The sequence below is a fragment of the Calliphora vicina genome, chromosome 3 (assembly GCF_958450345.1).
Source record: "Calliphora vicina chromosome 3, idCalVici1.1, whole genome shotgun sequence".
Classification (NCBI taxonomy): Eukaryota; Metazoa; Arthropoda; class Insecta; order Diptera; family Calliphoridae; genus Calliphora; species Calliphora vicina.
In genome coordinates this window covers 5,874,575-5,888,659 of record NC_088782.1, presented here as the reverse complement: position 1 = coordinate 5,888,659, position 14,085 = coordinate 5,874,575, and the positions used below count along the sequence as shown (strand labels likewise).

Genomic DNA, 14,085 nt, shown 5'->3' with positions numbered 1-14,085 from the left:
TAAATGATTTTGTTTTTTTTTTATTCATTCATTCATAATTATTAATCCAATATTTAGATCAATAAATGCTTAAACTAGTTTTTAGTTGTAAATAAAAAAAAAATATTTTTAGATTTTAATTAAAATTTGCAGTGTTATATTATATGTATTTTCGGAAGTGAAATATATTGTACAAGTAGTTATGGTAAATATTACTTGATAAGAAATTCTGTTCTGGAACATGTATATTTTTGTAGTATATTTGTATGTTGCTTTATAATCTTTGTTTAACTTACTGAATAAAATGTAAATAAATTTTTCCAAATTTGAGTAAATTTTGTTTACGATTTTTTTTTCTTAGCACATCTGTTGTGTTTTGTAAGAACAAAAATAAGTATATCAGCTTATAGTTTCCGTAGAACGGGTGTTCAACCGTATGCACTGTGGTTCCAAATTTAAAGCTAGCAGACAAAATTAATTGTGACATATGGATTCGGGGTCTCTGAATCCAAAAATTATGTTAAAAAGCATTACGTATTTTTCGAGTTAAATTTCAAAACAAATTGTTCAATTTGACATCGGCATTACATGCGTTTGATGGTGCTCATAAGCGTCCATCCTTCTAGAAATTATGGATCGCTTTCTCAATACGTTTACTTTTAACGATAATACGTATAACGAAAGACGCCGTACAGTACGCACAGAACGAGCGATTGATATTGTGCAGCGTAATATTGATGATGATCTAAATGTATCAATTCGTCAACATGCTCAACAATTAAACTTGTGTTCATTCACTGTATGGTGAAATTTCCATAAGCATCTTGATTTGCAAGATTCAGCTCGTACGGGAATTGAAGTTTCATGATCATCGTTAGCTCAGTACCAAGGCGAATTTATACAAGGTGGAGTCAGTCAATCACCTGATTACTCTTTTTTCGCTTGTTTGGTTCTAACACCTGTCAAAGCTTGTTTTTATACTTCAATATCTATATATTCTAAGCTAATTAACAAAATATTTATATATTGCATAAATAAGTAAAGCCCTTACTATTCAATATCTACACTATATTTAGTTTTATACATATTTGTTTAATTTTTAATTTCAGTTTTTTGACATTTGTTAAGACCATTTGTTATTTTTGTAGAACTACCACAACCTTGTATAAATTCTCCTTGCTCAGTACGTTTGGTGAATGGGTACACCTAGAGCAAAAATATAGTTGTACATGTTTACTAGAGTGACAATCAGTTGTATGGAAAAAAATTGTTGTACGACTTTTGAAGGGTGACGGGCGAAATATTGTGACACTAGGTCTAAACGTTAACAGCTGAAAATTTGAGGTAAATCTGACAACGATGCGCATCGAGGTCTAAGGTCAGATATATGCAAAATTTTATATTTATATGAAATAAATTTGTGAAACTCCTTAACATTCTGCATTATTTTTCAGAAATATGTTGATTTATTTATATTAATGAAAATTGCAATAAAAAAATCTTTTGGTAACCATATATCTCAATTGTGTTAAAATGACCCACAAACGTATTATCGCTAAAAAAAAATGTTTGTAAAAATTTTGCCGCTAAATAATTACTTTTGCAATTGAATGCAAAAGAATCAAAATGTGTACGTAATTGTCGTTGTAATGAGATATAAATGAAAAAATTGGTTACAAAAATTGGTAAAATAATGTTATTAAAAATTCCCCAGGCCACTTGAACAAGAACTTTAGGAAAAAAAATTAACATATTTTGAGAAATGTTAAAATAAAAGTTAATTTTTACTTGTGTATGAGTTTTTGTCTTCGTAGGATACCGCTAACCTATTCGCAGATATGACCAACAAAATTAAATTTTTTTAACGGCAGTTTCAAATCTCCATTTTCAAATTTTTGTTAAACAAATTTCAGAATTTGTTGATCATCACATTGGGATTTATTGAGATTATAATAAGAAATAGAACTATGTTAATACCTTCTACAGTTTTTCCGTACCTGCGATTTAAATTTTGCGATTTTCGATAAAAAACTAATTTTTTGGCATTTTTTTTGAGGAATGAGCCCAATTTCCTTAGTGTTATGAATCTTAAGTAAAACCTATCCATAGTATTAATACTAAGGTATAGTTTTTGCAAGTTTCATTAAAATTGGCAAAAAATATTTTAATATTTCGCTATCTTTCATTTAGAAATTCCAAATATTACAAAATTTATGTATGTGTGAAAAAATCATATAATTTATTAGTTCAGTATTAGAGTTGTCAAATATTCGACATATTCTAAAAACCGGTTTTCGAATAATTCGAATGAGCTTAATTTTTAAAAACTGGTTTTTGGTTTTTTCTATCAAAAACCGGTTCGAATAACCGGTTTTTATTTTTTTATTAAAACAATTTAAAAAATCGTTCAGTCAAAAGAAAGGATGTATATTAATAGATATTTTATATAATAATAATAGTTAATTGTATTTTTTCCCTTAATTAAAGAATAAACATAGACTAACTGTTAAAATTGCATTGTATAAAAAATTGAATTCGATATTTTTGAAAATTTGTCCAAATAATTAAAATCTTGTAGATTTTGAACTACTTTTAATGTTAAACAGAGCTGAGCTTCTAAATTTTGCGAGTCACTTTCAATATATTCTAAATCAGAGTTTGATGAAATTTCATTTAGTTCTGACCAAAAAGTCAATTTAAAAGAGTTACTGCATACGGTACAACAAGGCGAATTTATTACAAGTGACGTCATAAGCGTAGCTAGACTATTATTCTGGGGTTGGCAAGCACACCCCCTTTCCAAAAAGAAAGTCACACTTTCCTCCTCAGCTATGTTATATATTGTTAAAATTTCTCAATCTATGCAAACAAAGTATACATTTAAAGAAATGTATTAAGGAATATGAATTCGGCTATTGAAAAATATCAATACACTTACAAAAAATGTAAAAAATAAGGCTGCAATTAAAATAAAGAAAAAACATCTGGGGTGGGAAGATGCGAGTCTGGAGGGGCTTTGACCACCCCAGCCTCCCTTATCTACGCACCCATTGGCGTTATTTTTTGATTATTTTTAGCACGATATGTTTTCTGACTTCTATCTGTTAAAGTTTCCTAACATTGGTTTGTTAATTTAAATATAAAAACCCGGTTTGTCGAATAACTCAAAAATCGTCCTTTTGTAAAAACCGGTTTAAAAAAACCGTAAAATTGGAAATAAACCGGTTTTTCGAATAATTCGAAAACCGGTTTGAGAACTCTATTCAGTATACATCTAACTGTATTTATTCAAACCAGCTGTTGAGCAGATTTTCTTAATCAATTAAGAGAAAACCCAATTATTTTCTACAATATATAGTATGTGAGAAAAAAAATATATTAGTATTAAATTTTTCCTTAATGTTTTCTTTATCACTTTTACTTTTTCAAGATAACTCAAAAACAAAAACGACTTTGTAATTTTTCTTTTAATTAAAAATATTTATTAATAAATAACAATCATAACTTAGGCTTCGGGAGCAACGGGCAAATGAGCACCTTGGGGTTGGAAACCGTTTTCATCGGCAACATAGTTGACGGTGTAGGTTTGACCATCATCAGCAACGAAGGAGTATGAGCCCTTGACGACGATAGCTTCTTCTTCAGTACCAATGTTCTTCAATTGACCTTGTTCTTCAGCTTTGTTGCCATCGCTAGTTTCGTAACTGCAATTGATAAAAGGAAATGTTTATTAGTTTTGCGGCTTTTTAAAAAATTCTAGTAAAGGGGTGATTTTTAAACCACTTCACCTCAATTTTAAAATATTTCCATAATCACAATCATGATTTGTGGTAATTTTATTATTCTATTACACTAATCGTTTAAAACACTTACGCGTATTGGTATGATTCGGGTCCTACTTCAGATTCGGATCTCAAGACGACAGCTTCTTGAGCATGGGGAGGAGCAGCCAAGGCAACGGCGAAGAGAGCAACGAATACAATGATGAATTTCATTTTGTTATTTGAATTTTGTTCTTAGCAATCGACGACTAATCAATGACAAAAGTCTGAAACTGTTTGAATGATTAAATTCTGTAGCTTTTAGTTTTTATACACTAAAATAAAACTAATATTTTTTGAATAATTTTAATTAAACTTATTTCAACGTCTTTAATAATTTAGTGCTTAAACTAGTTTATCACTGTAAAGGCTGTGCGATTTTTTTTATAAAGTTTTAACATAAAATATTTAATTTTATTGTTTATATTTATGTATGGTTATGTGCATACGTCACACATGTCTTTCAAATAGATTAACCATTCTTTTGACAAAATTTCTTCGTTTAAATTTAATTTAATTTATTTTATTCATTCCACTAGCTTCATTAAAAGAATAAAACACATTAACGTAATTTGCAATTGTTTTTAGTGACATTTGTATTATTTATATGGAAAATTGGTTTAAAAATAGTATAATTTATTATGAAATGCTTTACAATTATATATATGCAAATTATTCGACTGCATTTTATTTTATATGCTAAATGTTATGAACCGCAATATTTTGCAGCATAGTAAAATTTTAAAAAGATCAAAGGATTTCTTTGGTTTTTCTAATATTTTTTAATCATAATCATGAATTAACAAATACTTCACAGTATGTTCATGGCATCTAATAGGTTTAAAAATAATCACACTATGCTTGAGCTGGAATCATAATATGGTTGGACTCAAGCAAAATATGATTGTGCTACAACCAACATGTTTTTACAAAGCCATATTATGGTTGAGGTAGAATTATAATATGGTTGGAAATAATCATATCTATAGTATATCATAATCAAAAGATCCATTTGAGTAAAAAGGGATTAAATTATGGTTAAGTTGGATCAAATTATGATATTTTAGAATGATACACAATAGTTATATTATGGTCATATACGTACCATAATCTAATTTGCCAACAACCATAAAATCCAATCATAATATGACGTGGTTTGATTATGGCCACATTACTAAATATATTCTAATACTACATGACCGCCGGCTTCGCCCGGTAGCTATTTACTAATGTTAGTTCTTCAAGTTTCTCCAAAATATGTCTCTTTTTAAGAAAAGTGTTAAAAGTTTTTTCTTTACAGTCGCACAACGCATTACGGGAAAATTTACCTATTTGCCTAGTTCCAACACAATGCATTGCATAAGTAAGGGTCATTCCCTGAGTGCTGGTACAAACAAAGAAAAATTCGTTAAAAAAATAAAATACTTTTTTTTTCGTTATTTTAACGAATTTAATAATCTACTATATGTTTTATAAAAACTGACTGTGTGTTTTCAATGATTTAATGAAGCTTATTACCAGCAAACTCTATGAGTTCTTCAAACTTGTAGAAGTCTAGGTAATGAGAAAGTACCCCTAATATTATACCAAATTTATAAAAATTATTGTCTTATTCACAAGAATTTCCATAAATTTTGAAAAATATTTCGAAATATCAAATTGAGTGACAACTAATATTAATGATGAAAATTTTCGCATATTTCTACATGTACCTCAAAATGACTTCCGTTTTATGTCACGTACGATATACCCTTATTTCGCTCGATATTTTGGACAAAAATGTTTCGAAAGAACTTTTTATTATTTTAAATAATATTACCCTCTAAATGGAACGTAAAGACCAAATTATTTTTAAGATACTCTTATTTTTGCAAAATCTATTCCACTCTATAGGCGCACAAATGTCACGTACGATGATATGGAATTGCCCATATGTACAAAGTGGTCTTTAATTCATGAAATTCGTAATTTTGATATATTTAAATTTTTTATTGATAAATAATCAAAAAATACATAAAAATAAACCATTTAAAAAAAATCTAACATTTTTTTTGTTTAACTTTTAGTGGAGTTTTTTATTATTGAGAAAAAATTTATTTGATTTTCCCTGTAACATTAAAACTAAAACAGAAAAATTAATGAATTAAATTGCAAATTAGAGAATACATGAATTGCATTCATTTTAAGAGCCCATGCTAAACTTATTAGAATGATTTATATATCATTCTTCTTCTAGCTTCTTCTCTATTACTTTTTCAATATAACGTAATAACAATAAAAAACAACATCATAAGTTTTTCTTTTAAATAAAAATATTTATTACTAAATAACAATCACAACTTAAGCTTCAGGGGCAACGGGCAAATGAGCACCTTGGGGTTGGAAACCGTTTTCATCGGCAACATAGTTGACGGTGTAGGTTTGACCATCATCAGCAACGAAGGAGTAAGAGCCCTTGACGACGATAGCTTCTTCTTCAGTACCAATGTTCTTCAATTGACCTTGTTCTTCGGCTTTGTTGCCATCGCTAGTTTCGTAACTGCAATTGATAAAAAAAGAGTTTATTAGTTTTGCGGCTTTTTCAAAATTTCTACTAAAGAGGTGATTTTTAAATCACATTCAAGGTATTTCCTTACAAATTATTCGAAAATCAATCATGATTTACAGAACAATTTATTGTTTTATTAAACAAATTATTTAAAACACTTACGCGTATTGGTATGATTCGGGTCCTACTTCAGATTCGGATCTCAAGACGACAGCTTCTTGAGCATGGGGAGGAGCAGCCAAGGCAACGGCGAAGAGAGCAACGAATACAATGATGAATTTCATTTTGTTATTTGAATTTTGTTCTGAGCTATCGACGACTAATCAATGACAAAGGTCTGAAACTGTATGAATGATTAAATTCTGTCGCTTTTAGTTTTTATACACTAAAATACAACTAATATTTTTTGAATAATTTTAATTAAACTTATTTCAACGTCTTTAATAATTTAGTGCTTAAACTAGTTTATCACTGTAAAGGCTGTGCGATTTTTTTTATAAAGTTTTAACATAAAATATTTAATTTTATTGTTTATATTTATATATGGTTATGTGCATACGTCACACATGTCTTTCAAATAGATTAACCATTCTTTTGGCAAAATTTCTTCGCTTAAATTTAATTTATTTTATTCATTCCACTAGATTTGTTAAAAGTAATAAAACACGTTAACGTAATTTGTAATTGTTTTTATTTATATGGAAAATTGGTTTAAAAATACTTAGTATAATTTATTTTAGAAATGCACAGAGAAAAGAGATTCGTAATAGCAACCGATTTAGTAGCAAGTTGAATGATTCGGTTGCAAACATAGAATTTTTCGGTTCTTCTAACAGAATATGAGTGGATAAAGAAGAATTTCGGTTGAAGCAACCAAACTTTTGTTACCACTTCTAAAATTTGGTAGCCACAACTGTAAAATTCGGTCACTTAGGCAGAACTATTCGATTGGCAACAAATTCGGTTTCTATTAAGAATCTGTTTTCTGTGTGTATGTCTACTGATATGTATGCAAATTATCTGACTGTATTTTATTTTATATGCTAAATGTAATTTTCTACTTACAAAATTTTTCATTCTTTGCAATGAAACTTCAGCAATATCCAAAATCTTCGAAAACATTGTTTTAAATTGAAAGACTCCTGAAATGAACGATTTGATTTTCATATTTATTTCGAGATTTGTTGATATATTTTTTTCCATGCATTTTTTCATACGCAGAGAAAATATGTGGTTATGACAAGATTGTGAGGACTAAGAAATGTTCTTCGCTGTCATAAATCTATGTCGCCATCGACTTTAGGGTTTAATACATTTTATTTCAATAATAACTACAACTAAATTATGATAACTATTAGAGTGTCCAAAAAACCGGTTTCCGGTTTTACCTAAAATTTGGTTTTTGAAAAAATCGGTTTTGATTATTGTCTTTTAAAAAAACCGATTAAATGGTTTCGGTTTTTGTATTCAAAATAAACTGTTAACCGGTTTATATTAAATTTTTATTTAATATGAAAAAGGTCTCCTTAAATTTATTTTTATTTGTGGACAATAATAGAAAATGTGTTAAGAATTGTGTACTAAATCTTCGCAAATTTAGCATTTTTGAATTCTTAAGGCTCTATCTTTACGCAATTATTTTATATCTTTTAACTATGAACAAAATATTGTTATAATCATAATCATGACCTAACAAATATTTCATAATATGTTCATGTCATCTAATAGGATTAAAAATAATCTCACTATGATTGAGGTGGAATCATAAAATGGTTGGGCACCAACATGTTTTTACAAAGCCATATTATGGTTGAGGTGGAATTAAAGTATGGTGGAAAATAATCATATATCTATAATATAGATAATATAGATTCTATATATATAAAAATGAAATGGTCCATGTATGTAATGGCATCATGTGAGAACGGCTGGAGCGATTTGGCTGATTTTTTTTTATTCGATTAGAAATTTTCAGGAGATGATTTGTAAAGAAAAAAAATTAAAAAATTCCGTGTAAAACTCGGATATTTTTTTAGGCCAGTAAACTGTAATAAAAAAAGCTCCCTAAAGTATGCAGTACAAATTTAGATATTTTATTTGCAAATAAATAAAAACAGGCAGGTGTATGTGGGTTGGTGAAACTTGAAGAACTAACATTAGTAAATGCTACCGGGCGAAGGCGGGCGGGCCAACTAGTATGTAATAATTTAAAGATCCTTATGGTTAATAAGGTATTAAATAGTAACACGTTAGTAATATTATGAGCAATCATTATGGCAGCATTAGTAAAAGTATTCCAATATTACATAATTTTTTTTCTATTTGTTTCCTTTTAATAATGAGTTTCACTCATATTCATGTAAGTGTTTATCAATTCGTTGTCGACTGGACAGTGGATCGCACAACGCATTACGGGAAAATTTTTTCTTTGGCCTACAGTCCGTATATTAGAATAAGCTTCCTGCTGAAGTTTTTCCTGTCACTTTCAATATAGAAAAATTCAAATCAAATGTCCACAAACACTACTACCTCTATACCCCCTCCCATAAACTATTTTACTAGTTCCAACACAATGCATTACATAAGTAAAGGTCATCCCCAACAAACAAAAAATTCGTTCAAAAAAATTAAATAAATTTTCTTTTGATATTTTAACGAATTTATTAATCGACTATATACTATTTTATAAAAACTGTATTTCAAATTGCAATGTTTTATTGAAGCTTATTACCAGCAAACTCTGTGAGTTTTTCTAACTTGTAGAAGTCTAGATAATGAGAAGGTACCAAATTTAGAAAAATTATTGTCTTATTCTCAAAAATTTCAATAAATTTTGGAAATTAATTCGTCAAAAACGTGCGGCAGTTACAACATAATTTAATAGAACAAATTGAGTGACAACTAATATTAATGATTTAGTTATATTATATTGTATAATAACCACGACTATATTCTCCACAACTTACTTAAGAAATAACGCATTTGATCAAATGTGTTCAAAGTGGTGATTTATTCAAGAAAACCGTAATTTTAATAATATGTATATTTTTTTTATTGATAAATAATCAAAATAACATAAAAAGAAAACATTTAAAAATAAATTAAAACAAAAAAATTTGGATTTTTTATTTTTGAGAAAAAATTTATTTGATTTTCCCCGTAACTTTAAAGCTAAAAGAGACAAATTAATAAATAAAATTGCAAATGAAAGCATACATGCTGTACTATATAAAAAATGAACACTGTGGATTGGGTTGAATATGAAAACAAATATAGGCAATTGCATTCTGATCAACTAACATTTTTCATTTAATTTTCATTCATACTGCTTCAAATGCCAAACTTATTAAGGATTTGAATTGTAAGCTGGTCTACTTTCATTCTTCATTAAAATGATTTATATTTTCTTCATAGCTTCTTCTCAATTACTTTTTCAATATTACTTAATAACAATAAAAACAACATCATAAATTTTGTTTTAAATAAAAATATTTATTAATAAATAACAGTCATAACTTAAGCTTCAGGGGCAACGGGCAAATGAGCACCTTGGGGTTGGAAACCGTTTTCATCGGCAACATAGTTGACGGTGTAGGTTTGACCATCATCAGCAACGAAGGAGTATGAGCCCTTGACGACGATAGCTTCTTCTTCAGTACCAATGTTCTTCAATTGACCTTGTTCTTCAGCTTTGTTGCCATCGCTAGTTTCGTAACTGTAATTGATAAAAAAAAAGAGTTTATTAGTTTTGCGGCTTTTTCAAAATTTCTACTAAAGAGGTGATTTTTAAATCACTTTAAAGGTATTTCCTTAGAAATTATTCGAAAATCAATCATGATTTACAGAACAATGTAGAAAAATTTATTGTTTTATTAAACAAATTATTTAAAACACTTACGCGTATTGGTAGGATTCGGGTCCTACTTCAGATTCGGATCTCAAAACAACAGCTTCTTGAGCATGAGGAGGAGCAGCCAAGGCAACGGCGAAAAGAGCAACGAATACAATGATGAATTTCATTTTGTTATTTGAATTTTGTTCTGAGCTATCGACGACTAATCAATGACAAAGGTCTAAAACTGTATGAATGATTAAATTCTGTCGCTTTTAGTTTTTATACACTAAAATACAACTAATATTTTTTGAATAATTTTAATTAAACTTATTTCAACGTCTTTAATAATTTAGTGCTTAAACTAGTTTATCGCTGTAAAGGCTGTGCGAATTTTTATAAAGTTTTAACATAAAATATTTAATTTTATTATTTATATTTATGTATGCTTATGTGCATACGTCACACATGTCTTTCAAATAGATTAACCATTCTTTTGGCAAATTTCTTCTCTTAAATTTAATTTATTTTATTGTTAAAAATAATAAAACACATTTACGTAATTTGTAATTGTTTTTAGTGACATTTGTATTATTTATATGGAAAATTAATTTAAAAATAGTATAATTCATTATTTTTGAAATGCCTTACTATTAAATCTTAAAACAAAGGCTTTCTTTGATTTTTATAATTTTCTACATAAATTTTTTTTACGCATTTTAAAATAAAAAATTTTCCGGAATGCATTTTTTATTTTTTGCATCGAACTTCAACAAAAGTTCAATGTTTCAATATATGTAACTACAACTAAATTATGATAACTATGAAAATAATATTATTTTAATCATAACCTATTCAAAAATACTCTATAATATGGGCATGCCATCTAATAGGTTTGAAAATAGGCATATTATGATTGAGCTGTAATCATAACATTGTTGGGATCAGCCAACATGTTTTTACGAAGCCATATTATGATTATAGTAAAACTATGACATAATATTATGTTTTTACATGACCATATTGTAGTTGAGGTGGAATCATAATATGGTTGGAAATAATCATATGTATATCATAATCAAAATATCCTTGGATATTATATGTTGGATCAAATAATGATATTTTAGAAAGATTCACATTAGTAATATTATGGTAATAATATAATTTGGCAACAACCATAAAATCCAATCGTAATATGAATGGTCACCACAACCATGTTTTTTCTTTGTACAGGTTAGCTCTGTGAGAGTTCTTTCGAAGGTACATTGGAATTTAACTCGTCTAAAACAAAACATGACGCATTAGTAAATGTATTCTAATGTTGCATGAGTATGTTTTTCATACACAATTTGTTTTCCTTCAATAATGAGTTTCGCTTATATTCATGTTATGTACATCTGAATAGTCCGTAGCATTAGACCCCTGTTGGTTATAAGTGCCAATCACCGGTATAGATACTACAATCTAATATATTAATCAATAAAATAATAAATAAATGCATTTTGTACATACAAATTTCAAATATTCAAAGAATCTCGTTTGGAAATTATAAAATTCGTTTAAAAAATCGAAAATGAATTGTCTTCGTTATTTTAACGAATTTAATAATCGTTACTGACTGTAAGTTTTCAAATTGAAATGCTTTAATGAAGCTTATTATCAGCAAACACAATAAGTTCTTCTAACTTGTAGAGGTCTAGACAAGATCATCCTAACATGACCTTGACCTTATTTTTTTTTTTAATATTTTTTCGAAAGACACATTTTTGGGACACATTTTGCTAAGAACAATAGGTAATAAGTTACATGGATAAGAAAAAATACCTGTATGGCCAAAATGTAAAATTTTGACCCCCTCTAACTCAGAGAGTTCTCGACCGATCTTGTTGAAAAATTGTGTCTGAATTACTATCCAATAGAACTAACCTTGGTGCTTGGTGATGTCATCCCGATCGGAAGACATCGATTTCAAAAGTTGGTTCACTTGACACGAAATGCCCCATATTTTAAGTTTTTATTGATAAATAATCAAAAATACATAAAAATGAACCATTTAAAAAAAATAAAAACAAAGAGACAAATGAAAACAAATTTAGGCAATTGCATTCTGATCAACTAATATTTTTTTTATTATTTTCATTCGTACTAAAAAACACCTTCATTTTAAGAGCCCAAGCTAAACATTTTCGGAATTGGAATTCTAAGCTGTTCTACTTCCATTATGAGAAGAATGATTTATATTTTTTTCATAACTTCTTCTCAATTACTTTTTCAATATAACGTAATAACAAAAAAAAAAACAACATCATAAATTTTTCTTTTAAATAAAAATATTTATTACTAAATAACAATCACAACTTAAGCTTCAGGGGCAACGGGCAAATGAGCACCTTGGGGTTGGAAACCGTTTTCATCGGCAACATAGTTGACGGTGTAGGTTTGACCATCATCAGCAACGAAGGAGTATGAGCCCTTGACGACGATAGCTTCTTCTTCAGTACCAATGTTCTTCAATTGACCTTGTTCTTCGGCTTTGTTGCCATCGCTAGTTTCGTAACTGCAATTGATAAAAAAAGAGTTTATTAGTTTTGCGGCTTTTTCAAAATTTCTACTAAAGGAGTGATTTTTAAATCACATTCAAGGTATTTCCTTACAAATTATTCGAAAATCAATCATGATTTACCGAACAATGTAGAAAAATTTATTGTTTTATTAAACAAATTATTTAAAACACTTACGCGTATTGGTAGGATTCGGGTCCTACTTCAGATTCGGATCTCAAGACGGTAGCTTCTTGAGCATGGGGAGGAGCAGCCAAGGCAATGGCGAAGAGAGCAACGAATACAATGATGAATTTCATTTTGTTATTTGAATTTTGTTCTGAGCTATCGACGACTAATCAATGACAAAGGCCTGAAACTGTATGAATGATTAAAGTCTTTCGCTTTTAGTTTTTATACACTACAAGCATTAATTTGTGAATAATTTTAATTTGTGGTTATAAGAAATTTGTTTGTGGAGTTTATTTTGTTGTAGTTATTCATTTAAGTTTTATTAATAAATGCTGGAACTAGTTTATACTATGTTGTAAATGCAAAAACAAGAAATTTGTATTTGGTTTAGAATTTAATATTGACAAATTAATTGAATTCAAGCAGCAATGCTGGTTGTGAAGAAAGTAAAGAAATCTCCTTTCTTTAACATAAGGAACATATGTATGAATTCGATTGATGTTCTTAGTTAAGTAAAATTGTAGTTGTGTTCAGTATACTCCTTGGGGTCCTGCGTGAATTGGGACCGGTTCTAGTTCCAAGACTTTATATTAAATGTAAAATGTACCTGCTATTTAACACCATTAAGTTTTCTTTGTGGAAACTGAATTTTTTCAGAATCGTATGTGTCTCATTTTAGATACTAAGTTTATTAATTTTTAAAAATAGTTCTATTAAGTATCTCTTTGTTGTAATTCTTGCTTCACAAGTATGTTTTTACGAATGTGTTCAAAATCGGAAGACCTAAGGACAATTTGTTTGTGATCTCTGCTGACTTTTATGATATAAATATTTTATACATCGATTAAATATTTAAGTTAAATCTTTTGTTAAAAAAACGGTATTCTAGTCTTGTAATAAAAGACCGAACAATTTAATATATTCCTTCTTTTTATACCCTTCACCATGAGTGGCAAGGGTATATATAAGTTTGTCATTCCGTTTGTAATTTCTACATTTTTCATTTGCGACCCCACAAAGTATATATATTCTGAATCGTTATAGATAGCGGAGTCGATATAGCCGTGTCCGTCTGTCCGTCTGTGTGTTGAAATCAACTTTCTGAAGCCCCCAAAAACTTACATACACGAATGATACATCAATATCTCCGAAATTCTTCCGGCTCGGTTCTTA

General features: G+C 28.6%; 4 protein-coding genes across 4 annotated transcripts; all 4 read right to left on the bottom strand.

Moving 5' to 3' along the window:
- Positions 1–3,484: 3,484 nt before the first annotated feature.
- LOC135954328 (larval cuticle protein 65Ag1-like) lies at positions 3,485–4,012 on the bottom strand. Its single transcript, XM_065504445.1, has 2 exons — positions 3,853–4,012; positions 3,485–3,683 (listed from the first exon to the last, which is right to left on the bottom strand). The coding sequence occupies exons 1-2, from the start codon at positions 3,972–3,974 to the stop codon at positions 3,485–3,487; spliced, it is 321 nt and encodes a 106-aa protein (XP_065360517.1). The 5' UTR covers positions 3,975–4,012.
- Positions 4,013–6,094: 2,082 nt separating this feature from the next.
- On the bottom strand, positions 6,095–6,677 carry LOC135954237 (larval cuticle protein 65Ag1-like). The gene is made up of 2 exons (XM_065504317.1): positions 6,511–6,677; positions 6,095–6,339 (listed from the first exon to the last, which is right to left on the bottom strand). Exons 1-2 carry the CDS (start codon positions 6,630–6,632, stop codon positions 6,141–6,143), a joined length of 321 nt encoding a protein of 106 aa, XP_065360389.1. The 5' UTR covers positions 6,633–6,677; the 3' UTR covers positions 6,095–6,140.
- Positions 6,678–9,819: 3,142 nt separating this feature from the next.
- Positions 9,820–10,368, bottom strand: LOC135954158 (larval cuticle protein 65Ag1-like). The gene is made up of 2 exons (XM_065504232.1): positions 10,247–10,368; positions 9,820–10,063 (listed from the first exon to the last, which is right to left on the bottom strand). The coding sequence occupies exons 1-2, from the start codon at positions 10,366–10,368 to the stop codon at positions 9,865–9,867; spliced, it is 321 nt and encodes a 106-aa protein (XP_065360304.1). The 3' UTR covers positions 9,820–9,864.
- Positions 10,369–12,492: 2,124 nt separating this feature from the next.
- Positions 12,493–13,090, bottom strand: LOC135954143 (larval cuticle protein 65Ag1-like). The gene is made up of 2 exons (XM_065504217.1): positions 12,919–13,090; positions 12,493–12,737 (listed from the first exon to the last, which is right to left on the bottom strand). The coding sequence occupies exons 1-2, from the start codon at positions 13,038–13,040 to the stop codon at positions 12,539–12,541; spliced, it is 321 nt and encodes a 106-aa protein (XP_065360289.1). The 5' UTR covers positions 13,041–13,090; the 3' UTR covers positions 12,493–12,538.
- Between the last annotated feature and the right edge of the window lie 995 nt (positions 13,091–14,085).